This window comes from Sapajus apella, unplaced genomic scaffold, assembly GCF_009761245.1.
Source record: "Sapajus apella isolate SASKATOON/1434 unplaced genomic scaffold, GSC_monkey_1.0 scaffold20, whole genome shotgun sequence".
Taxonomy (NCBI): Eukaryota; Metazoa; Chordata; class Mammalia; order Primates; family Cebidae; genus Sapajus; species Sapajus apella.
The window spans coordinates 10891288-10917735 of record NW_022436960.1 but is presented as its reverse complement, the minus strand read 5'-3'; the positions used below and the strand labels follow the sequence as shown (position 1 = coordinate 10917735).

General features: G+C 48.1%; 1 protein-coding gene across 3 annotated transcripts in view; it reads left to right on the top strand.

The window, feature by feature from the left end:
* The window catches only part of SLC24A4 (solute carrier family 24 member 4), a 170075-nt gene that overhangs the window by 87715 nt on the left and 55912 nt on the right, over window positions 1-26448 (top strand). For all 3 annotated transcript variants that reach the window (XM_032287597.1, XM_032287598.1, XM_032287596.1), the window contains exons 3-5: window positions 17646-17722; window positions 23202-23276; window positions 25912-25996. In XM_032287597.1, coding sequence (XP_032143488.1) covers window positions 17646-17722; window positions 23202-23276; window positions 25912-25996 — 237 coding nt within the window. The remainder of the gene's footprint in view (window positions 1-17645; window positions 17723-23201; window positions 23277-25911; window positions 25997-26448) is intronic.

The following is a 26448-nucleotide window of genomic DNA, read 5'->3' as shown; positions in this document are numbered from 1 at the left end:
GGGTTCACCATGTTGATCAGGCTGGTCCCGAACTCCTGACCTCAGGTGATCCACCCACCTCAGCCTCCCAGTGTGCTGGAATTACAGGCGTGAGCCACTGCACCCAGCCTCTATGCTTTTATTTTTAATTTTTAATTTTTTTATTTTCATAGGTTTTTGGGGAACAGGGGTTATTTGGTTATGCAAGTAAGTTCTTTAGTGGTGATTTGTGAGGTATGGGTTCACCCATCACCCAAGCAGTGTGCACTAAACCCAATTTGTATTCTTTTACCCCTCACCCCTTCCCACCTTTTCCCCAAGTCCCCAAAGTCATTCTTATGCCTTTGCATCCTCATAGTTTACCTCTCACTTATAAGTGAGAACATATGATGTTTGGTTTTCCAATGTATGGATTTTAAATTCTAAGCCCGAAACTCTGTGGAGATGTAGAGAAATCCCCAGCACCCAATACAGGAAAGGAAAGGGCGCACGCACCAGTGACTTTTGTGCTGTCAGTGTTTCTAGCCTTTCAGATTAGATGTGAGGCCTAACGTGCTGGGTGAAGAGTCCACTGCAGGTAAGCAGGGTGAGGGAGAGGCTGGTGGGAAGCAGGAACACATGTCCCTGTGTTGGCGATCCGTGTCTTTCCCGCCACGCACTGTGCACTCTACCCCAAGGGGAAAAAGTGCAAAGGAAATTGAGCTGAGATACCATGGTGATCAGGTGGCTTTGGGTCACCCTATGCTGTCCTCTTCCTGAGGAGGACACTGAGACCAGCACTGCCAGAATAACAGTGGCAGAGCTGAACTTCCCAGACTTTTAATCCAGAGCACATTCTCCGATTCTTTCCTGCCTCATTAATTTTGCTGGTGTTTTTGAAGAGAGGCGATGGGTCCAAAGAGATGCCTAAGGGAGGAAAAGGCCACAGGCTGGAGGATCAGTGAACTCAACTGACTCAGCGCATATTTTGTTCTGTGATCCTGATGAAGCTCTGGCTTGTCACAAGCTAAGAACCTCCTGAAACCTCACGGTGCTTTTGTGGAAACTAAGGAGCAATGTAATTTTCCACAAGCTCACAAAGGAAAGCCAAGAATAAAATCCAGACCCTGCTGACTCTTCAGTGGAACTGTTTCTGGCAGAGGCAAGGATAAGAATAAGCACCAAGCCCAGAAGGAATTAGGCAGACTTTTCTTGTTCTGAGATTTGAGGAAAAAGCGGTCATATGTCCAAGCTACAACTGTCAGTCATTCTACACGTTAAGCACTTACTACATGTAAGTCAGACCTGGAAATACATTCCGCCTGTCAGTTTCTTCTTTTCTACCTGCGGTCTTTCTTCATCCTATTCGTTGAACTGTAGTGCCTGGATGGTCTTGTGAGAATTGTAATATTTACAAGGACCGTGTATACAGTTACGCACCATACAACAGCATTCATGTCAACAACATTCATACATTATGTGACATGGTCCCACAGGATTATACAGCTAGGCTGGTCACAATGGCTTTCACCTGTAATGCCAGCACTTTAGGAGGCTGAGACGGGTGAATCACCTGAGGTCCGAAGTTCGAGACCAGCCAGGCCAACATGGTGAAACCCCATCTCTACTAAAAATACAAAAAATTAGCTGGGCATAGGGGCAGGCGCCTGTAATCCCAGCTACTTGGGAGACTGAAGCAGGAGAATCACTTGAACCCCGGGGATGGAGGTTGCATGAGCGGAGATTGTGCCATTGCACTCCAGCCTGGGCTACAAGAGCAAAACTTCGTCTCAAAAAAAAAAAAAAAAAAAAAGATTATACAGCTAGGGAGCTGAAGAGTCCCTATCTCCTGGTGACATCTTGCTAGTCCTGACCTTCTGTAGGCCTAGGCTCATGTGTGTGTTCATGTCTTTATTTTTGATTTAAAAGTTTAAAAAATAAAAAATAAATAACAGAAAAAAGCATATAAAATAAGAACATAACGAAAATATATTTGCATGGCTGTAGAATGAGCCTGTGTTTTAAACTAAGTGTTATTAAGAGTCAAAAAGCTAAAAAAAATTAAAGTTTATAAAGAAAAAAGTTATAGTAAGCTAAGGTTAAGTTAGTGTAGCCTAAGTGTCCTGTGTTGATGGACTTTTGTCTACAGTCCCATTCTGGGCCTTCCCATTCACTGACCACGCCCTCACTCACTTACCCAGAGCAACGCCCAGTCCTGCAAGCTCTGTTCATGGTAAATGCCCTAGACAAGTGTACCATTTTCTGTCTTTTAACCCGTATTTTTCTGTACATTTTCTGTGTTTAGATATACAAATGTTTATCACTGTGTTGCAACTGCCTGCAGTTTCAGTACAGTTACACGCTGCCCAGGTGTGAGGCTTTGGAGCAGCAGGCTTCCTCGTATAGCCTAGGTGTGTCGCAGGCTCGACCGTCTAGGATTGTGTAAGTGCCCTCTAGGATGCTCGTGCAGCAGTGAAACTGCCTAACACCACATTTCTCAGAATGCATCCCCATTGTTAAGCAACACAGGACTGCAGTGGCTCATCCAGCACCCACTGAGGAACTGTCTGCTGTGTGTGAGCAGCTTTACAGAAGAAGAAGCTGTTCCTTCCTTTTGAGGGAGATGTCCCTGGGTCCTCCCAACTATAACCAATGGACTCAGGACCTGTTGCTAAATCCTGGCCTGAGACTTCTTGCCTTGAGGCTGCTCAGGGAACAGCAGGGATTTGTTCTAGGAAGAGAGGAAGGATTATGCCAAGCAGAAAGACCCCCGAATAGACAGGGAAGGCTGGGAGCAGAGGCAGGAGATGGGGCAGGAGCCAAGAGTGCTGAGAGGGTCCTTGGCCCACAGCTGTCAGGCTCCTCCTTGAACTCTATGCGCTTATCCTGCTGCCAGCCTGGCCGCCTGGTTCTGCCCGTCTGGGGATAGCTGTAGCTCCTTACTCTTTCTGTCCCAACCCCAATTTGCCATAATCCAGTACACTGGTCAGGGTTCTCCAGAGAAGCAGAGCCCACAGGAGGTGCACACATACACCAACATACCCTATATCTATCCTGTATGTGTGTGTGTTCATAAAGAGGTGTATTTTAAAGAATTAATTCATATGATTATAGGGAATGTCAAGTTCAAAATCTGTAGACCAGGCCAGCAGATTAGAAACTCCCAGGCAAAAGCTAATGCTCTTGAGGTCAAATTTCTTCTTCCCCAAGAAACCTCAATTTTTGTGGCTCCTTTTTTTTTTTTTTTTTTTTTGGGAGACGGAGTCTTACTCCTCTGTCCCCCAGGCTGGAGTGCAGTGGTGTGATCTTGGCTCACCACAACTTCTGTCTCCTGGATTCAGTGATTCTTATGCTTTAGCTTACTGAGTAGGTGGAATTACAGACACCTGCCACCATACCTGGCTAATTTTTGTTTTTAGTAGAGATGGGGTTTCACGGTGTTGGCCAGGCTGGTCTCGAACACCTGATCTCAGGTGATCCACCGGCCTTGGCCTCCCAAAGTGCTGGGATTACAGGCGTAGGCCACCACGCCTGGTCAGTTTTTGTGTTCTTTAGGCCTTCAGCTGATTGGGGTGGAGTTGAATTCACACCCACATTATAGAGGATGATCTCCTTCACTTAAAGTCCATTGATTGTAGATGTTAACCACATTTATAAAATACCTTCACAGCAACCCTTAGATTTATGTTTAACTAAATAACTGGGCATGACTATGATTGCCCAGCTAAGTTGGCACATAGAACTCACCATCACATGTGGCTGGCAACCTGGCCGGACCTCAGAACTGGAGCATGCCGGAGGTGAAGGGAGGCATCATTCCAGCCTTCCTCCAGCTCCCTTCCCCGTTAGTGGCAAGCACGGACCACTCACTTTGGCAAATCATCCATCCTCCTTTGGCTTTGGGTGGAGGTTCTTCTGAACCCAGGCACCATGCCATAGCAGCTACCTTCCCACACGATGGGAATGAGGGAAGTCTCTCCTGGCATGTTGCCATGAGCTACTTTGACATCTCCTGGCTAATTGGTGTTCATTTTTATTCCAGGTCCTTGTACTCCTAATGAGGAGAGTGAACATGAGATTTATCATCCAAACTGTGACACTTTTGAGAGAAGGGGATACTATTCATTATACTGAACAGCAAAGATGAATTAGAAATGTCCTAGAGAAATCAGAGGATATAAAAGATCCCATAATGACAATTGCTATGTTATTTGTAAGAGTTCACTCATACAGGAGTGGTTTTCATGCTGTTTTTCATGAATAAAGGGTCAACCAAGTCAACAGATATGAGGGCTGAGTTGTTTTCCTCCAAAAGATATGTTGAAGTCCGGATGTGGTATTCGTAAATGCGACCTTCATTGGAAATAGAGTCTCTGCAAATGTACCTAGTCAAGAAAGGTCATACTGGATGAAGGTGGGCCCTCAGTTCAATCACTGGTATCCTTATAAAAAGGCCATGTGAGGACACAGGGACAAAGAGGGAAGGCCAGGTAAAGACAGGGTCAGACATTGGGGTGATCTGGGCCCACAAGCCAAGGAATGCCAGGGACTGTCAGCTGTCACAGAAGCTGGGAGGAAGATGTGGAGCTGATTGCCTGTAAGTCACCAGAAGGAACCAACCCTGTTGACACTTTGATACTGAATTTCCAGTCTGCAGAACTGTGATAAAATACTTTTCTGTTGTTTTGAGTATATATTACTTTGTTAAGACAGACCTAAGAAACCTTTTTGTAAAAACCTCAATATAAGTACCTACTATGTACCAGGCTCTGATCTAAGTATTGGAGATACATCATGATCAACAGCAGTGGCAGCTCATTCTCACAGTGTCAAGGTGTGTCCCTGGGACCTTTCACGGGCCACTCGCCATGTGATCTATTTAGACAATGAAGAATTGTTTCTGCAGATAGATCAGACAACTCAAATGTACTTGCAGCTTAGTTTAGAGTCCACCTCTACCAGATAAGAATACCCATGGCGGGCATGGGCATTTTTTCATGTGGGGCCTGTCCCTGAGTAAATTGGGTTCTGTTCTTGTCATCGGCAACAGTGAGCTCAGGCGATGCTATGGTCTTGTTTCCTGGGATGCCGAGTGCCTGTTGTCGTGAGCCTACCTGAGAGCGGGTCCCGGCATCAGAGCCCTCACTGCTTCTCAGGCCTCTGCCGTTGAATGCCAGATTCTGGAGATGAACTCACCTTCAAGTCCAGTCTTATCCCAGAGTTTCCTCCAGGGGAGGCACAGTGATAGCTGATGTGTGCTATGTTCAGGTGCTTGAACTGAGGGGCTTGTTACTTGTTCATCCTTGCCATGAATGGCGCGACAAAGAGAAACCAGTGGGGAGCTCCTAAAGTTCTTCAGTGGTAATACGCTCTTCTCTGCCGAGAGTGCAGGCGATGTTCAATAGGTCTCTCTCCGAGGAAGCCTAGGCCTACGAAACCTATTTTTCCGGAAGAAATGGTTTCCCTTGATGATGCCTGTTCTTTCGATAAACTCGATGGTACTTGTGTTGCCTGCTGGTGATTGGCTCGTAGCTTTGTTGTACAGTACATAGGAATCTAGCTTCCGAATTTATGTTTATTTTACTTTACATATTCATTTATTGCGACAGGATCTCACTCTGTCATCCAGGCTGGAGTGCATTGCTGCCATCACTACTCACTGCAGCCTTGAATTTCTGGGCTCAAGTGATCCTCCCACCTCAGCCTCCTGAGTTTAGCTCACAGGCACGCACCACCACGCCCAGATAATTTTTGTATTTTTTGTAGAGACGGGGTTTTGCCACGTTGCCCAAGCCGGTCTAGAACTCCTGGACTCAAGCAGTCCTCCCACCTCGACCTCCCAAAGTGCTGGGTTTACAGGCGTGAGCTGCCACACCGAGCCCCTAATTTATTTTATTTTATTTTATGTATTTTTTTTAAACAGAGTATCACTTGCTCTGCTGCCCAGGCTGGAGTGTAGTGACGTGATCTCGGCTCACTGCAACCTCTGCCTCCTGGATTGAAGCAATTCTCCTGCCTCAGCCTCCTGAGTAGCTGGGATTACAGGCACACATGACCACGCCCAGATAAATTTTGTGGTTTTTTTTTTTAGAGACAGGGTTTTGCCATGTTGCCCAGGCCAGTCTTGAACTTCTGGACTCAAGCAATCTTCCCACCTCGGCTCCCAAAGTGCTGGAATTACAGGTGTGAGCTGCTGCACCCAGCCCCTAATTTACATTTTATTTTATTTTACTTTTTGAGACAGAGTCTCACTTGCTCTGTTGCCCAGGCTGGAGTGCAGTGGGCACAATCTCGGCTCAGTGCAACCTCTGCCTCCCGAGCTCAAGTGATTCCCCTGCCTCAGTCTCCCGAGTAGCTGGGAATATAGGCACACGTGACCACGCCTAGCTACTTTTTGTATTTTTAGTAGAGTGGGAGTTTCACCATGTTGGCCGGGCTGGTCTTGAACTCCTGGCCTCAAGTGATCTACCTGCCTCGGGCTCCCAAATTGTGGCCTCCCAAAGTGCTGGGATTACAGGTGTGAGCCACCATGGCCAGCCTGATTTACTTTAGATATTAAGTACATGCCTTGTCTAGTAGAGGTAAAGACAATACAGGAACAAACTAATTGTTACCACAGATCTCTGAAAACACTTAACCTAGTGCAGGAGAAAAACAGCACAGACACAACTAAAGATTGCTGCTAATTGTGGAAATAAACAAGACCACATAAAATAATCCGAGATATTTATTCAGAGTTTACTATAGCAAGGGAGTCAGCTGTCCTCGTTTGCATTTGGTAGAGACTCAAAGTCAGGCAAGAGATTGGGGAGGCTTCAGGCGTGCCCTGGGTGGAGGCTGTTGGCACGAGGCAGCTAACTGGAAGCAGGGCACTGTGTGCATTGGTTTAAGGAATGTTTTGCCTTCCCAGGGATGCCATAACAAAGTAGAACACACAGGGTGACCTAAAACAACAGAAATTTATTCTCCCACAGTTCAGGAGGCCAAAAGTCTGATGTCAAGGTATCAGCAGGGTTCGTTCCTCCTGGAATCTCTGAGAAAATTTGTCCCAGGCCTCTCTCCTGGCTGCCAGAACTCTTGGCTTGTAGATACACCACTCCAACGTCTGCCTTCGTCACCCCATGCCTTGTTCTCAGTATCTCTGTGTGTCCCCCCCTCTCCTTCTAAGGCCAGCAATCATTGGATTCAGGGCCCCCTGTAATCCAGTGTGACCACATTTCAACTTAATTATGTCTGTAAAGACCTTATGTTAAAGACTGAATTGTGTCACCCCAAATTCATATGATGCGATGGGGTATTTGGAGATAGTGCCTTTAGGGAGGTAATTAAGGTTAAATAAGGTTGTAAGAGTGGGGTCCCTGATCAAATAGGACTGGAGTCTTAGTCCATTTAGTGTTGCTATAAAGGAATACCTGAGGCTGCATAATGTGTGAAGAAAAATGGTTTCTTTAGTTCATGATTCTGATGTCTGGAAAAGTTCAAGAGCGGGCATCTGCCGCCGATGACGGCTTCACTATTGGGGGAAGGTGAGGGGGAGCCAATGTGTGCAGAGATCACATGGTGAGAGAGGGAGAGGAGAGATGCTGGGCTCTGTTTCACAGCCAGCTCTGGCCAGGTATGGTGGCTGGTGTTTACAATCCTAGCCCTTTGGAAGGCAAAGGCGGGAGGGTTGCTTGAGGCCAGGAGTTTGAGACCAGCCTGGGCAACATAGTGAGACCCCATCTCTACAAAAAATAAAAAGCTTATATATATATATGTATATATGTGTATTTGTATAGATATGTATATGTAATGTATATAAGCTATATGTGGTATACATATATATGTATATATACACATAAGTGGTATGTATACCGCATAGAGCATATATATATGTCTGTATGTATGGTAGCACATGCTTGTAGCTCCAGTTAGGAGGCTTATGTAGGAGGATCGTTTGAGCCCAGGAGGTCAAGACTACAGTGAGCTATGATTATGTCACTGAACCAAAGCCTGGGCAACAGAAGGAGACCCTGCTTCTAAAAAAACAAGAAACAAAACCAAGCTCTTGCAGGAACTAATGGAATAAGAAGTCACCACTTGCCCCCGGGGCATTAATCTATTCATGAGTGACCTGCCCACAAGATCCAAAACACTTAACCTAGTGCAGGTGTTTACCTAGTTAGGTAGTACCTAACTTCTCATTGGGCACTACCTCCAACACTGGGGATTACATTTCAGCATGAGACTTGGAGGGAACAAACATCCTAACTATAGCAATTGATGTTCTTTATTTTATTTTTAAAATTTATTTATTTAGAGACAGAGTTTCACTCTTGTTGCCCAGACCGGAGTGCAATGGTGTGATTTCAGCTCACTGCAACCTCTGCATCCCGGGTTCAAGTGTTCTCCTGCCTTAGCCTCCTGAGTAGCTGGGATTCCAGGCATGTATCACCACGCCCAGCTAATTTTGTATATTTAGTAGAGATGGGGTTTCTCCATGTTGGTCAGGCTGGTCTCGAACTCCTGACCTCAGGTGATCTGCGCACCTCAGCCTCCCAAAGTATTGGGATTACAGGCATGAGCCACCATGCCCGGCCAGCAGTTGATGTTCTTAGGAGGATGAGACGCCAGCAGTGTGTACGCAGAGACGAGGCCATGTGAGGACACAGGGAGAAGGTGGCTGTCTACCACCCAGGAAGAGAATCCTCACCAGAAACCAACCCTGCAGGCACTTTGATCCTCCAGCCTCCAGAACTGGGAGAAAGTAAATTTCCATTGTTGATGACATCCAAGACGTAGTATTTTGTTATGACAGCCCCAGCTGACTAATAAATTTTATTTCCAAATAAGGTGACATTCTAAGGATCCCAGTGGACATGAATTATTGGAGGGACATTTTTCAATGCACTACAGGGAACCTATTGTTTTTTTCTGCTTGGTCTTGAGTTGGAAGCAGAAGAAAACAGTAGCGAAGGTAGCTGTCATTGACAAAATATGACCATTCTGGGCCAATTGCTGCAGAGGTGGTGGTCTGGAATCCCGGGCTAGTTGCTTTGGAGCTGTGGGTCAGAGTCCTGTTGTCCTGTATGGACCAGCCATTGTCTGTCTGCATTAACTCAGGCTCTGGCAAGTCTATCGTTAACTAGCTGTGATGCTGAAAGAAGCACGTGACCTCTCTGGACTTCAGGGTGCTCCTCTTTAAAATGGGGCATTGCACCTGTATGCAGTGGCTCACACCTGTAATCCCAGCACCTTGGGAGGCTGAGACAGGCAGATCACTTGAGCCCAGGAGTTCAAGACCAGCCTGGGCAACATAGTGATACCCAATCTCTACCAAAAAATGCAAAAATTAGCTGGGCATGGTAGCGCACACCTGCGGTCCCAGCTGCTTGGGAGGATGTGATGGTGGGAATCGCCTGAGTCTGGGAGGTTGGGGCTGCAGTGAGCCGTGATTGCACCACTGCACTCCAGCCTGGGTGACAGAGCAAGACCCTGTCTCAATCAATCAATCAATCAATAAAAACGGAGGGGTTAAGTGACTCTCAGGATCTTCAGGGCAGGGAGAGAGGCGGGGTTGGCAGGGATGAGGTCATAAGTGGGGCCCTAAATCAAACAGGATTTGTGTCTCGGTCACTAAAAAGGAATACCGAGGCTGGGTAATAAACAAAGAAGGTTTATTTGACTCATGACTCTGATGTCTGGATAAGTTCAATAGTAGATATTTGCATCTGGTGAGACCTCAGGCTGCTTCCACTCATGGTGGAAGGTGAAGAGAAGCCAGTGTGTGTGGAGATCACATGGTGAGAGAGGGAGGAAGAAAGAGAGATGGGGGAGAAGTACCAGGCTCTTTTGAAACCACCTTAGGAAACGTTGCCCTGTGACGTTGACAAGTCCACTTCCTTTCCTGGGTGGATAATGGCCGAACCACGTAGCACCTGGGCTCTCGTCCAGCTGTAGAAATTGCACGGTGGTTGCTCCAGGAAAGAACATTCCTGTTGCTGAGTCTTCCAGGCATATTTCTCATGGCACTGAACCTCTTTTGGAATGTACTGAAAGAAAGGCAGGATTTTAAACTCCTTCTCCTGCTGGTTGAGTCAGTGACTTAATCTAATTATTTTTACTCCTGTTTGGGACATGAGGGTGATGGTAGAAAATCCTAGACCTTCCAGCTACTGCCCATGAAAGGCATAAAATTCTTAGCAAAGTTATTTTCAACTGTATAGTTGGGGGGATCAAATCACAATTTTTTTTCTTTTGGTTCCTGGCACTGGGATGGTTTCTAAAACATATGCCTTATATAAGTTGAAACAATAAAAGTTGGAGGCGATTTAAATTACTTCCCAGCCTTCCAGTTTGGTTTCATCGTTTCAGAATAAACGTCAAGGCTTACAAGGTGGGGTTATTTTTAACAAGGGTAGAAAGCAAAGAGAGAGTGGCATGTTTGGAGGGTTTTTTTTTTTTTCCTTTAAAAAAATTCAACTCACAGTTTACATTCCCTAAAGAGAATCGACTAATTGAAAGGTTTAAGAAAAACAAGCAGCTAACAGAAAGCACATCTCCGTCAAAAATGTTCTGCCTGGTAAGGCTCAGTGTGCAGGATCCAAGAAGCAGTGTGGGAAGGCAGAGGCAGAGGAGGCAGGGCCAGCGCACCGCCTCCTGGAGAGCCTTCAGGCAGAGGTGACACTGGAGGCTCCTGAGTTTGTGTCAGAAGGGAGGTGCCCGATGCACATTCGCTCCATAGGCATTTCATGAATACTTGCTTTGTGCCAGGTTTGTGCCAGGACCTATCATCACAGGCCTGACCAGTATGGCTACAGTGGGCACCACAGGGAAGGTGGCATGAGTGAAGCTAGAAGGGTTGGCAGGGCCAGACCGTGCAGGACCTCGAAGGTAGAAATGCAGTCTTTGGCATGTATCTAAGTGCATAATGAAAAGCTTGTCTGGCTGCCCTGCAGAAAACAGGAAGATACAGATTGAGAGAGGACCTGGGGACGCTGGTGAGGGGGCAGTGCAGTGGTCCAGCAAGAGAGGAAGGGGCAGAGGGACTCAAGAGCAGATCAGGAGTAGAATTGCCAGGACTTGTGCAGGATTGGCCGAAAAGGAGGTGGGTGTATCAGTGAGTGTTCCCTGCAGGAAATCGAAGCCACATTTAGTATTTTCAACAGAAAGGAATTTAATTCAGGGAAGGAGATGCTTACAACACTACAGGGAAGGCTGCAGGAACAGTGCTGTGGTCTGCATGTGTGTATGTTCTGCATTACGTGGAAACCTAATTTCCAAGGTGATGTATTAGGAGGTGGGGCCTTTGGAGGTGATTGGGTCATTAGGGTGGAGCCTTCGTGGTTGGGCTTAGCACCCTTATAAAAGAGACCCCAGAGAGCTACTGGTCCCTTCCACCGTGTGAGGATGCAGAGAGAAGATGCTGTGTGTGAACCAGGGTACCAGCCCTCACCAGACACCAAATCTGCCAGTGCCTTCATCTTGGACCCTCCAGCCTCCAGAACTGTGAGAAATACATTTCCATTGTTGTTCTTTTAAGTGACCCCAGTTTATGATATTTTATTATAGCCGCTCGAATGAACTGAGACAAGTGGGAACTGGAATGATCAAGTTCAGTAACATCCTGTGCAGGAATAAGGAATTGGGTCAGGTTGGCAGGAGAGCCTCTTAACGCTTAGTTCTCTGTAACCTTGGTTGCCCGTGGAAATGGCAGCAGGAAGAACACACTGCCTCTTTTCTGCCCTCTGAGTCCCCTAGGTTGGCAGAACCTGCTTCACATGCAGGATCCTAGCTGCAAGGGAGCCAAGCTCCTAAGAACGGGAAGCAGGACTGGGCCATGTGAGCCTGCAGTGCAGTTTGCACACCCATATCTAGAGTCCCTGAGGGGAGGGTTCATGGAAGGAAAGAGAAGAGGATGCTGAGTGCCTATTGGCCTGTCTACCTGTCACAGGATATGAGGGAGGAGGCGGTATCAAAGACAGCGTCAGGATTTGTTTCTCGCAGACCCAGATGGATGGGAGGCCGTTCACTGAAGGCAAGTTGAAGGTGCTTCTAGGATGGCGGAGGAGGGATGTTCAGTTGTCTGCTGGACGTGTTAGGTCTTGAGCTCAGAAAGGAAATTTGTGAGCTGGATGTGGAGATTCAAAAGTCAAAGCCAGGAAATGGTCACATGGGCAGAAGAGGGCCCAGGGTGAAGCCCCAAGAACACCAGCATTCAGGAGTCCCTCGGGGGAAGGGGACCCTCAAGAAGAGACTGGGGTGAGTGAGGAGAGGGAAGGCCAAAGAAGCTAAGCAAGAATGTTTCCAAAAGGTGGGATCACCCAACGATACGAATGAATCTTAAACCATTTTGTTAAGGGAAAGAAGCTAGACTAAGAAGGCTACATGTTGCATGAGTCCATTGATATGGCGCTCTGGAAAAGGCAAACTGTGGGGAAAGGAAACATCAGTGGTATGGCACACCAGATAGGGGCGTGTTTCCACTGGCAGTCAGGGCTACGGAGACCTAAGTGTGGAGAGGCTGTGCTGGCAGCCGTGTGCGCTTCTTCAGGTCTGCACAAGAGGCTGTTGGATTTGATCATTCCATTTCCCATTTGTCTCGGCCCATTCAGGCTCCTATAACAAAATACGATAAACTGGGGAGCCTAAACAACCAGGAGTGGGGGTGCAGGGAGGGTGGCTGCAAAAGGGCAGCACAAGAGAATTTTAGGGGTCATGGAACGATTCTGTCTGAGGTGTGGCGGCAGATACACAACTGTGTGTGCAAAACCCATGCAATTGAACACCATGAAGAATGCATTTCAGTGTATTTAAGATAGATGAGTAGATTGATCTGTTCATTTATATACACACATGTTCATTTATATGCAAATAGGAAGCGGTCATTTGCATTAAATGTTTCAAGATCAAGGAATGTAAGTGGCAGATTTTCTCTGGATCCATTTAATAATGGCCTAGACCTCTGTATGCGTGAATTCTGGGCTGCAGGCAGAATTGACCTACAAAATCATGGCCTCTTGGCATGGCCCTTAGAGCTTACAAGAATACAGGGCCTCATTGACGATAGACTGGACAGGGAAAATGTGGCACATATACACCATAGAATACTATGCAGCCATAAAAAATGATGAGTTCGTGTCCTTTGTAGTGACATGGATGAATCTGAAAACCATCATTCTCAGCAAACTGACACAAGAACAGAAAATTAAACACTGCATATTCTCACTCATAGGCGGGTGTTGAACCATGAGAACACATGGACACAGGGAGGGGAGCATCACACACTGGGGTCTATTGGGGGGGGTAGGGGGGGGATAGAAGGGGGGGGGGGGGTTTGGGGGGGATAACATGGGGAGAAATGCCAGATATAGGTGACGGGGGGATGGAGGCAGCAAACCACATTGCCATGTATGTACCTATGCAACAATCCTGCATGATCTGCACATGTACCCCAGAACCTAAAGTGCAATAAATTTTAAAAAAAAGAAGAATACAGGACCTGCTTCTGGGATGAAGGAGATCTGACATGTACATCTCTTGGGGTTAAAATGCCCCAATAAAGAAAGCCTGGTATTGGTTGGGCTCCCAACCTGGGTTCTTCTCTTATCTGTGCCAGACTTTGTAGGTGTGACTGTAGGTGACTTTAGTCTCTCAGAGCCTCCACTTCCTCTCAATAAAATAAGAATAATGAGTTTCTCAGAATTGACTGGGAACAGGCTTCAGGGCTTGATGTGGGCACCACCCACTCCTGGGGCTGGCTGCACATTTCCCAACAACTCCCCCAGGTCAGTGACCCTGGACTTATTCTACGCTGCACCATCGCAACAGGCTTCTCACTGTCTCTCGGTCATTTGTTTACTTGTCCTATAGACCAGGAACATCCATGAGGCTCTACGCCTAGTCCAGTGCCTGGCACATAGTAAATGCTCAAGAAACACACGTCAATTCACAGTCTTTCAGGATCAGGGGTTTTCCCACCTCAATCACTTTCCACCTTCTGAGAAACTTTGCCTTTCTCCAAAAGTCAAGCCACCCTGTGAGAGGAAGAGCTGCCATGTCTGAGGGTGCCCAGAGTCCATTGGCGTCGCATCCAGCCATTCCCAGACGGTCCAGTGGCTACCAAGCAGGTGCTCTGTAAATGCTGTTGAATAAAGTCATCTGTTTTGAGAAGCAGGAGCAATGTTGGTGAAAGTTTGGAGCCCTGAATGGGCAGCACTAATTCAGCACATCACCCATGGAGCTTTTTGCGTGTAAAGAAAGCAGCTCAGGTGTGCCTTGAGGCCTCCGAATGGCAGATTGTAGGGTGCTGGAGCATTGGAGGTGCGTCTGTCCCCAAGGATGCTGGAGTTTCCCCTCCAATGTTCAGGAAGGCAACGGCAGGAAAGACCTCCTCCAGCTTCCCTGGGCCCTGCTCACAGTGGAGGATGGGCACGCAGGAGGGAGGCAGATACCTGGGGTGTGAGGACACCTGGGTGTGTCCAGGATCAAGAATGAGGGAAGCCACTTCTGGGCACTGAGGTCCAAAGGGGAAAGGGGAGCAGCTGCCCTCCCTCCTGTCCCCCCTTTCCCTTCACCCCGTGTCTCCAGGGCACTGAGGGTGCTGGGATCATCCCTCGTTCATTGAGCCCGGTTCCACCTGCAGATACATCTCTCCCTTCCCTCCACCCTCCTCCTCTGGATTTCTGCAGCTTAAAGGCTTAGGCGTGACCTCAAAAGCCATGTGTATATTCCGTGCTTATCCCTCCCTCCTCTCTGGTGAGGATTTGAGCAGACAGGGCAGGCTCAGCCCCCTCACACACGCAAGCATCACGCCCTTGAACGTGGCCTAGTGACTCCTGATCCCAGGAAGCCCATGGGAGGAGAAAGAAGGTTTTCTTGGGAACCTGGGATTAAACTGCTCCTGGCTTCAGATTCTCATGTAGCCCGAATCATCTCTTACTTTCTCATTCTCTTGCTCTTTCTCTCTTTCTCCAAGAAGCCAGTTTTGCCTTCTTTTTAGCTTTCATACACCAAGGTTGTGTGTTCTGTGGAGCTGTGGGGACAGAATGGATGTCAAGGAATGAGTCTGTAAGTTCGTGATGCTGAGTGAGTGGCAGCCTGGCTGAGCTCAGCACTGTGCTTATGTGGTCTCACTTCTTATGGCCCAGGTTCTGCTGTGATCTTCATTCATAGGTGAGGGAGCAGTCCCTGAGGTATTAGGCAACTTACCCAGGTCCCACAGGTCATCAGGATGAAACCTAAGCCTATCTGCTACTAGAGACAGTGCACTGAACAGCTGTGTGGGACATCTGCAGTTCTAAGTTGTTATAGCGGCAAACCCACCCCCTGCACCATGCCAGTTCCTGGAGGATTTTAATCCTGAACTGTGGAGTGGACTGATCCCAGCTATCAGCCACCAACTGGGGAGGGTGGGGTGGATATCTGACTGCTCACAGTCTTTGACATCCACGCCAGGGCATGCCACACATAAGGATGCCTGATTCGTCACCATAGAAGCCATTCATTCTCCTCCACAGCCCCCCAACATACACACGGGAGTGCAAAGCCAGGCGTGAGGCGGACGAGTGGAAGTAGAAGCAGATTGCCACTGAAGAAACAGGGCCAGAGAGGTTTCAGGATGGGAGCAGGGCCACACAAGCTCAGGGGTGGTCAAGCTAGAACGCCAGTCCCACAAAGTGGCATGATTTTCACTCAGCCAGATCGGCTCAGTGTTAGAGGCAGGGCTTAACCTTTGATGAGGAACATCAGGTCCCACTGTGAGTGCTGGCGTAGATGCCTGGGTGCTCCGAGCTGGTTACTTCCCTCTCTGAGCCTCATCTGAAAACAGGAATGTTGATGGCTCTAGTGCTTGCCTTGTGGGTTCAAGATGGGCCATGAAGACGTGGATAGGTACAGTGGATGGGGGGGCAAAGGCAGTCGGGAGCTCTGCCGGTGACCACTGTCTTAGCTGGCAAAATTAAGGCCATAGTTGCCATTCATTCTCCTCTACAGCCCTCAGCATCCACATGGGTGTGCAGAGCAAGGTGAGTAGAAGCCTGTTCCAACCAAGGGCAAAACCATTTATAACCCATGTCACCTCCCTGCTCCAGCAGGTGATATGTCTCCAGCAGTAGAAAGATGATATTATTCTAATTTTCAAAACTTCTCATTTTTCAAAAATTTTCAAAGATGTTATTCTGATTCCCAGGATTGGATAAATCAATCAGCTCTCAGACCCTGGTTTGGTCAGGAAATGTCTCGAATTTTCATGGTAGAAATGTCTATTGATCTGCACTGAAATATCCCAGACAGCTGCGTTTCTCCTGGAAGTAAGATCTTGGCCTCACAATGCCAAGTCTCTCTCTATAGGGAGATTCTCCATCTCTGAGCTGACAAACCTTGAAACCAATTCGTGCCCTTGAACCGACAGCAGCAACTCTATTAAAGAAGTTTGATTACGAAAAAAGAAAGAGATGTGAGGGAAGTGAAAGAATCTATTTTTCATTAAATGCTGCTTGTTTCAAAGTGGGAACATTTTCTGGGTATCTGGGGAGCTGGTGTTTTCTGTGGCTTGCTGGAAGAATCAGATCTTAAAAATCAGAAAAGTTTCCATATAAGGGAGAAAGCATCATTTTCAGAGCTTGGGGCCAAATTATATTTGCAGAGAAGAGATTTCTGTACTGGAGGTTTATTTAACAAGCATTTGTCAAGCACCCACTATGAACCAGGTGTCATTCCAGCTGTTTAAGGGGTTTACAAGGGTAATAAAAATATTCTAGTAAGATGAGATGATGCATATTGGCATTTTTGTAATAGTTTGCCTTTGTTTATTTGGTCAATCACTAAGGTTGATTGAGAACCTACTGTGTACCAGGCCTGGCCTAGGCACTGAGGGTGCAATGGCGAACAGGGAATTATGGATCTCTGCCTTCTGGAAGCTTCCAGTTTAGCTGGTGTGGTGAGGATGGGTGGAGGTCTGAGAGTGCCCTAAATAGGATCTCTGGCAATGGAATTCATTTGTGTGTAGGTCCATTGGTGAGCATGTTTATCCACTGATCATTTTGAATGCTGGAGTGGGGGGTGAGAAGGGATTATTTCTCTATTACTGAGCAGGTGAGTTGCTCATAGCTGCCTGGGGGTGCAGGAATGGTACTCAAACCCAAAGCACTTGATTTGGATTGTTTCCCCATTTAAGCTGTTATGAGCAATATGGCTGTGAACATTGATGTGTGAGTTTTAGTGGGGACATATGCTTTCATTTCTCTTGGGCATACACTTGCAAGTGGAATTGCTGGGTCATATGGTCTATGTTTAATCTTTTGAGGAACTACCAGATCGTCTCCCAGGGCTGTACCATTTTACATTTTCACCAGCAGCATTTGAGATTCCAGTACCTCCATATCCTTGCCAACACTTATTACTATCTGTTCTGGATTCTAGCTATCCTAGCGTGTGTGAAGCATTTCATATTGTTTTTTAAAATGCAAGACATATCTAAAACATGATCAACTACAAGGGTCTGGAATATCTGTGGATAATCTAGTATCCAGCAACTATTTCCTGGGAGCACTGGTCTGCCCCTGGACTGAGAAATGGCTGGCCTCCTTGCTAATCAGTCCAAAGCCAGCTAGGCTCTGCAGTTCCTTAGTGAGCTCCCAGATGTCAGGTGAGGTTTGTCGGGAGGCCCACAGATGACTAACACTCTGCCATCTCTTCTTGTTTTCCAGCGATTCACGAGTTCCCCACAGACCTATTTTCCAACAAGGAGCGACAGCACGGAGCCGTCTTGTTGCACATCCTTGGTGTAAGTGGTCCTCCCAGAGCAGTCACGAAACTTCTGGCACGTGAAGCCTCTCTGCACAGCGGGCAGAGCTGTGGCGTTCTGAGATCTTTTGTTTTTGTAACAGCCCGGTGAGGAGAGCAGAGAATGGGCACGCTTTTCCCACAAAGATATAGTGTCTTACATGTGTTAGGTGACTTACCCAGTGTCACACAACTAGTGGCCCCCAAGCCAACAAAGGAATGCAACTCTTTCCTGTACCCCACTTTCTGCTTTAATAGAACAGGGATGATGGTGCCCATTACAGATTGTAAATATGAATGAATATGGGTCAAGGGCATCAACGTTGTATGGCACGTGGTATCTCCTACAAATGCTTGCTGTCAGGATTCCCATGACTATCCCTAAATTTTAATACCTTTACATCACTATGTAGACGGTCCCCCAGTACTATTTTTCAGTGTTATGATGTTGCAATAGTGAGACATATTCAGTACCCTATTCTGGAAGTATAAAGAAACTATACTGTGAATTTTGAATTTTTATCTTTTTGGGCCAGTGATTCTCCCTCCTCATGCTGAGCAGTAACAGCAATTGCAGCTCCCAGTCAGCCATGTGGGCATGAGCGTAAACAAACAGCCAACACTCTACAGAGTACTGTGTTGCCAGATGAATTTGCCCAGCTGTAAGGCTAATTAAGTATTCTGAGCACGTTTATGATAGGCTAGGCTAAGCGGTGATGTTCAGTAGGTTAATTGGGTTAAATGCATTTTCCACTTAAAGTATCTTATGTATTTATGTATTTGTTTATTTATTTTTGAGATGGAGTCTTGCTCTGTCACCCAGGCTGGAGTGCAGTGGCACGTTCTCAGCTCACTGCGACCTCTGCCTCTGGGTTCAAGTGATTCTCCTGCCTCAGCCTCCCAAGTAGCTAGGATTACAGGCATTTGCTGCCACACCCAATTGATTTTTCCAGTTTTAGTAGAAACAGGGTTTAACCATGTTGGCCAGGCTTGTCTCTAAATCCTGACCTCTGATGATCCACCTGCCTTGACCTCCCAAAGTGCTGGTACTACTGACATGAGCCACTGTGCCTGGTCCACTGTAAGTATTTTAAACTTAAAATGGGTTTATCAAGCTATAACTCTGTTGTAAGTCTAGGAGCATCTGTAGTTTAAAACTGTGGTGTAATTCTCAGACTTTCCTCCATATTCAGATGGACCTTGATGACAAATGGTGGAGGGAGGTCAAGTAGTAATTTGAAAAGAAATAGGGGTTGGTTCAAAGCTGAGTTACAAGTCACTCTGCCGTGCTGGAGTAGGCAAACCATAACCCCAGCCAAGTCGGGCCCAATGCCTGTCTTTATAAATAAAGTTGGGTTTTTTTTTGTTTGTTTTTTGAGACAGTCTGTCTCCGTCACCAGGCGCCAGGCTGGAGTACAGTGGCACGACCTTGGCTCACTGCAACCTCTGCCTCCCGGGTTCAAGCAATTCTCCTGCCTCAGCCTCCCGAGTAGCTGGGACTACAGGTGCACGCCACCATGCCCAGCTAATTTTTATATTTTTAGTAGAGACGAGGTTTCACCATGTTGGCCAGGATGGCCTTGACGCTTGACCTCGCGATCTGCCCACCTCGGCCTCCCAAAGTGCTGGGATTACAGGCATGAGCCACAGTGCCTGGCCCTAAATAAAGTTTTATTGGAACACAGACATACCTATTCATTTCTGTAATATCTGTGGCTATTTTTGCACTTCAGGGGCAGAGCTGAGTACATGCATCAAATACTGCATGGCCCACAAAGCCAAACATATTTATAATCTCCCCTTTAGAGAAAAGGTTTGCTGACTCTGTTGGGTGGTATGGAGAAACGTAGCTGGTCAAGGTTTGCTTCTCTGCTTCGGATCAACCACAGCAAATTTTCTTCCTGATCAGCTTCTCTGACCACCCAGCACCATCTGTTTGTGTATTTAAACCCAACCAAATATTACTCTCTGTAAGAGATAATTAAGAAAGTGAAATCTGGAATTCCCACATAGATAGTAACAACCAGAAAATAATGAATGGGTGAAGTTTTAATTAACAGGGTAAACCATTAATGAAAATGAAGACTAGAATGAGGGTCGTCAGCACATTTTGAACAACAGGCCTGCTTATTATTTCCATAATAGAGTTATCCTTCTTCAAGCTTCTCTGACTTTATATTCCCTCCCCTTTCACTAAGGGAGTGTGGATGTGGCTAATTGGTCCCATAGTTGTGTGGTCCTGCCTCGTAAGAGTCTTGGCATAGCTGAGATAAAACCTCAGGTTTCTGCTGAACCTGGTGCACCCTGGGAATTTCACAGGAACCCTTTAGTGCCTGGGGTTACCAAACTGGCTGGAGAGCCAAATTCAGCTTACCAACTGTTTTTTTTTTTTTTTTTTTTTTTTTAAATAAAGAAAAGAGGTTTAATTGACTCACAGTTCTGCATGGATGGGGAAAGCTCAGGAAACTTACAATCATGGTGGAAAGGGAAAAGGCACATCTTACATGGTGGCAGGGAAGAGAGAGCATGCAAGGGCAGGGAAAACTGCCTTATAAAACCATCAGATCTCATGAGAATGCACTCACTATCATGATAACAGCATGGGAAAATCATCCCCCATACTACCGTTTTTATAAATAAAGTTTTATTGGAACACTGCCAAACCCATTCTATGGCTTGTTTTTGTTTCACAACAGCAGAGTAGTTGTGGAAGTGACTCTGTGGCCTGCAAGCCTAAAACGTTGCTCTCTGACCCTTTACAGAAAAAGTTTGCTGACCTCTTGTTTTTTCTTGTTTTGATTTGAATGGGTAGATGAATGCTGACCCACCTCTTCTTTAGAGCACAAAAAGGACCTAGCTTAGGGGCCGGTTTTGCCTGCAGTGCTCCGTGACCCAAGAGATAGAAATTGGGGTGCCATCTTGGCCCATCTTCCTTCCCCATTGTTTCTGAGGGCTCAGGAGAGAGATAGGCCCTTTGGCCTCTTGGGAGGTGATGTTGCTGGAGTGTGAATTCAGGTCAGAATCCTCAGCTCTGTTGCAGGGTCGTCCCCGCCTGCCCTCTCCCCTTTACCCACACCCCTGCCATTTGTTTCTTTTCACTCCCCTTCCCCAAAATGTTGGCAGTGAGTCAAATCCAGTAACACCTGCCACAGAGGCCCTGGCCGCAGCTAATGTGTCTTCTACTTTATTAATCACAACGAGTGAGTGATGAAGTTGCTGAGTATCACAGTGTTTTCGCTGAAGTAGCCCAGCCTTTCTCTCTTTTGCAAACAAATCATCCACAGCACTTTTTCTTTGAAGAAAGAAATGGCTTCCTCCAGTGCTAGAGAAAAACCCATCTCTCCTCCGTGTGTCCTGGTCCTTGCTTCTTTCTCCATCCTCACATTCTCCGTTTCCACTCTCTCTGTTCTACCTGCTACTCCTCAAGTGCATCAAACACATTCTGCCCCAGGGCCTTTGCACTGCTGTTTCCTGGTAGATATTTTATTGGCCAGTGTGCTTCTTTATTGCCCACTAAGGTAAGTTACAGAAGAGGGTATTCCTGGCTTCCTCACTGCTGTATCCCTGATCCCTTGGTAGTTCCTGGTACAGAGGATGAGCTCAGTGAAGCCATGTTGGCTGCGGAACAGAGGGATGGGCCAGGGAGAGGCCCCAGATATGAAACCATTTTAAATCTGCTGATCTGTTCTTACTTCATCATGAGACAGACGATGAAACCAAAACGTAGAAAAGTTTTTAAATCCAAAGTCACATGACAAGTCAGTTCCAGAACCAGCCTTAGAATCTGGGTTCTTTACTCCACGAACCTCTGAATGTCAGAGGCCTTTGTGTTTTAATGGTGCCGACATTATTAAGTAGCATCCCAAGAAATTCTGGATCTCAAGTTGCTGTTTATTTTGGCAGTGGATGGATCGCTTTAATGCCTTCCCTAAAAATGAACAGGACAAATCAGGATTGCTATTATATTTTAAATTATTAAAATGGTGATTCCGAGTGCTTTCCTTCTTGGCCATAGGGTTAGCTCTTGCCTGTTGAGGGCAGACTCTGGTGCTAGAACAGAGAACTGCTGCTTTAAGAAGCGATGCTTTGGACAGTGGGGGCGAAAAGTGGTTTTCCTGCTCTCAGACTCGCTCACCACATTCGACCTCACCTCTGCTCAATAAAATACGTGTGGGCTTTTCCCCACGTGCCAAGAATTCAGCAGACACCACTGGGTGTCTAACTCAATTCAGTTCTGACACTGTCTACCTGGAGACAGCGGCAGCTCCCACACACCAACGGCTCAGCCTCACGAGACTGCTTCTGCTTTAGACGGCAGTCACAACCCTCGAGTCATTTTACCTGCGCTTCTGAACAACTTGGTATAAATCAGTTCCCATGACCCGCTCCTTGGGCTCAATGAATTTGCTAGAGCTCAATGAATTCACAGAATTCAGGGAAATACTTTTACTTCCGTTTACCAATTTATTATAAAGGATATTACCAAGGATACAGGGCCGGGTGCCTTGGCTCACTCCTATGATCCCAGCACTTTGGGAAGCTGAGGTTGGGGGGGCACTTGAGTTCAGGAGTTCAAGACCAGCCTGGACAACATAATGAGACCCCCATCTCTACAGAAAAATAAACAAAATTAGCCGGGTGTGGTGGTGTGCACCTGTAGTCCCAGCTACTTGGGAGGCTGAGGTGGGAGCATGGTGAGCCCAGGAGGTAGAGATGGCCGTGAGCCAAGATGGCACCACTGCACTCCAGCCTGGGTGGCAGAGTGAGACCCCGTCTCAAAAACAAAAAAGGATACAGAGAAAGGGATGTGTAGGGCAAGGTATGGGGGAAGGGGTCCAGAGCTTCCACGCCCTCCCCAGGCGTGCTGCCCTCCAGGAACCTTCAGCTATGGGGGAACTCCTGAAGCCCTGTCTTTTTGGGTTTCTATGGAGGCTTCATTACATAGGCATGACTGACTTCTTTCATTGGCCACTGGTGATCACTCAACCTCCAGCCCCACTGTCCTCCCTGGAAGTTGGGGGCTGGGGCTTAAAGTCCCAACTCGCTCATCCTGCCTTGGTCTTTCTGGTGACCTGCCCCCATCCTGAAGCTCCCTAGGTGCCCCCAGCCACCAGTCATCTCATCAACATGCAGAAGGCCTTCCTGGGATGCCCGAGGTTCCATGGGTTTCAGGAACTGTGTACCAGAAACCAAGGGCAGAGACCACATAGATGTTTTTTATTAGATCGCAAGAGGAAGGAGCCTGAGCGGCCAGGTTTTCGTTCCCTCTGCTCAGCATGTTATCACCTCTCTGGGCCTCAGTTTCCCCATTTGCTAGTAAGGGGATTGAGGGGACGAATCTATGGTGCTGGAGTTTTCCTGTGTGCCCCTCTCTGTGCGCCTGGCCTCTGCCCTGGCAGCCTAGTGTGGGGTAGAATGGGCCCTCTGCAGCTGCAGGAGGGGCCCTCGCCGACCCTGCCTGTCTCCTCTCTCCTCTGCAGGCACTGTATATGTTCTATGCCTTGGCCATAGTGTGCGATGACTTCTTTGTCCCGTCTCTAGAGAAGATCTGTGAGGTACGTGGAAGGGACTTGGGATGCCTTGGTGCAGGCTGGAGGGTTGGGGGTGATTGCAGACAGGTGGTTCATAAATGCCGGGCTGAGAAGGCAGGACTGACGTGGGGAGCATGCCGGTGGTAAAGACTGTCACACTGAGCCCTGAGTGTCTGCCCCATGGTGAAGCCTCGCCAGAAACCCTCACATTAGCCTTGGTGGATGGCAGCCTCTCCCAGAGGTTGGCAGAAGAAAACGCTCCTGGTGTGAGATCACTACCCGGAACCACTGGGTCCACAGCGGGCTGTCAGCGTGTGTGTCCAACCTGGCTAGGCACAAAGCCCAGGCAGACCAGCCAGCTGCAGTGGAGCATTGCCTGTCACCAGCTGCAGGTGGTGGGTGACAGGGGCCCACCCCTACCTCCCAGGGCGCCCGCCTGCTGCAGCGTCAGGGAATTCCCTTCTGTGCTGACCTTTGCACGCTGACGTTTTCTCCCCACAACTATTTTGCTATTTTTTTCCTTTCTTTCCTTAATTCTCCTCATATGCAAGACCCCAGCATATCTCTTTGCCCCACCTTACTCTTGGCTTCTAATCCAGGAGGAGATTGACTTCAGTTTGCAGCACCTCCTGTATGCAGAGTGCCCAGGGCTTTGCCACCCTTCATCCCTGTGAAACCTCCCGGGGGTCTGAGGCCATGCCATCATGATGACATTGGCAGCTGGGAAGGCAGGTTGTTCGGGGCATGTGTTCCCTGGACTCTCCCACTGCTCGTCCCAGCTCAGGGAGCTCCGTGTCCTGCCAGAGTCAGGACTGGCTGCTTTGGACCTGGGCTCCCCAAGCAGTGACCTGGCAAATGTGTGCAAAGGCCTCCCCTCACCCCACAGCCCCTCAGATGGAGCCATGTGCTCACCTCCATCCAGACACTTGTCAGTGAGAGAGCGGAGCCAGGGGAGGAGGGTGAGGAACAGAGTCTGGAAATGCCCACTGGGATGATGGTGTGGGAGGGTCCACCCAGGGCCCCTGTGGAGTGTGCACTGCGGGGAGTGGTTGTTGAAGGTGTTGCTGCTTCTTGGGAAGAATGTGGTCAGCTGATCCTTACTGAATACACACCTAGGACCCACCCACTAGGCTGAGAGCTTGAAGAGGCCATAATAACGGGTTGATGGGAGCCTGTGGAAGGTGGGTGACACAGTGTAGGGCCACACACATGGAGGTGACATGCACCCCATGGGATGCCTGTAACCCCATGTAGATCAGTGCTGTGCCCCCACCCCAGAGGTGAGCAAGGGTGATGGTCTTAGCCCTGTAGGTAAGACCAACATCAGAGGCTCAGTAAGAGACATCAAAGGACAGGGGAACTGGAAAGAGGGGGGAGCATCTCTCTTGGGGGAAAAATCTGGGAAGGCTTTGTGGAGGAGGTGGCATTGGGTCCAGGTTTCAGAAGTAGGAAGGAGTTTAGCAAGCAGAGAGGGAAGAGAAGGGCATTCTGGGAGGAAGGAATGGCTCAGGCAAAGGCAGGGAGGAGGCAGGACAGGAGGCAGCATGGTTTGGGTTCTGCTTAAAGTTTCTGGAGATCCTTTGGGGGCAGAGTCTCTTCTGTGGGACCCTGCTTTTTGGCAGGATTAAGGTGGCTGAGCTTCCACCCTGGAGATCAGTGTTGTGCCCCCACCCCAGCCTCTGTCAAGCCCAGAGCTCTGACCCTTCTGAGGACTTTTCCAAGGCTGGCCAATCAGTGGGCTCCCTGGCGGCCCCAGAGCCCAGGCTGCTCAGGGATACTTTGGGAGGTGGGGCCGGTAGAGGTGAGCCCTGCCCTGAGGGGCCTCCAGATTAGGGTTCAGGCAGACTCTTAATCTCCATGGTGTCTCCAAACATCCAAAGCCTCCAGCACTACCTTTCAGATCAGAGGATGGGCTCTGTGGCTGGAACATGGCCTGCACAGGCAGACGGGCCTCGATCAGGAGTTCCCACCCTGTCCCGTGCAGCTTAACCCTGGAACCAGTACCTCTGGGTCTTTGTGAGCAGCTGGATGTCGGGCTTGCCATGGAGAAGGCCTTCTGGAATGCAAGGCCCGGCTGCAGCCCAGGGGCCTCCAGGTCCACAATGCTGACATTCTCATAGAAGCCCCCAGTACCCAAAACTGGCTTGGGAGGGGAGGGCCAATAGACTGATGTGTGCCTGTGGGGCACCACTCCATGCCAGGCCCTGTTCTAGGCACCAGGGAGGCAAAGATGGGATAGAACAGCTGCTGCCCTCATCATCCAGCAAGGGAAGGCAAGCGTGTGGCTCACAAACCCTCATGTGAAATTACGTTTCAATAACAGCAGATAGAACATATCAGGCGTCTAAGGGGAATGGCTAGCTCTGAGTAGATGCATAGAAAGACTTCATCGGGGAGGCATTATTCGGTCAGGGGCTTGAAGGACAAACAGAAAGGAGATGGGGAGGGGAAAGGGGCTCTGAGTTGAATGCCAGGTAGAGGGTGGGGGGCAGATGGCAGAGGGCAGACAGCATGTGCCCAGGAGTGAGAGGCTGTGGCCAGAGGAGGTTGGCTCCGGCTACAGCACTGCGCTCTTGCACGCTACTTGACTGTGGAGTGTCCGGTGACGTCCAGTGCCCCCACGGCACACCCTGAGGCTTTGTGGTCACTTCTGTTTCAGAGGCTGCATCTGAGTGAAGATGTGGCTGGAGCCACCTTCATGGCTGCAGGAAGCTCAACACCAGAGCTGTTTGCCTCTGTAATTGGTAAGAAATCCCCTCCAGCCCAAGGCACAGCATCTAAAGAGAGTCCATTTGGTGCCCAGATCAGTGGGGGCATTTGTCAGCTCTGAGCCTCACTTTTCTTATCTGTAAAATGGGAGAATTGGAGCAACAGAAAGTAGACCAGTGGTTTCTTGGGGTAGAGTGGTGATAAAAATATTCTAAAATTAGATTGTGGTTTTGGTTGCAGAATTCTGTGAATATATTACAACCACCAAATTGTATATTTAAATGGGTGAATTTTACAGCATGTAAATTATATCTGAATCAAGCTGCTCAGTTAAAATGGGAAGATTGGAGTAGCTGCTTCCTGGTTCTGCCGCTGCTTCCACCATTGTCTCCCGCTCCATGAGTGTTCTGTTTGATAGTGAAACAACTCACCTCCCCATGAAAGGGGCACAGAGGAAGGGGCCGGCGTCTGTGTGTCTCCTTTCCAG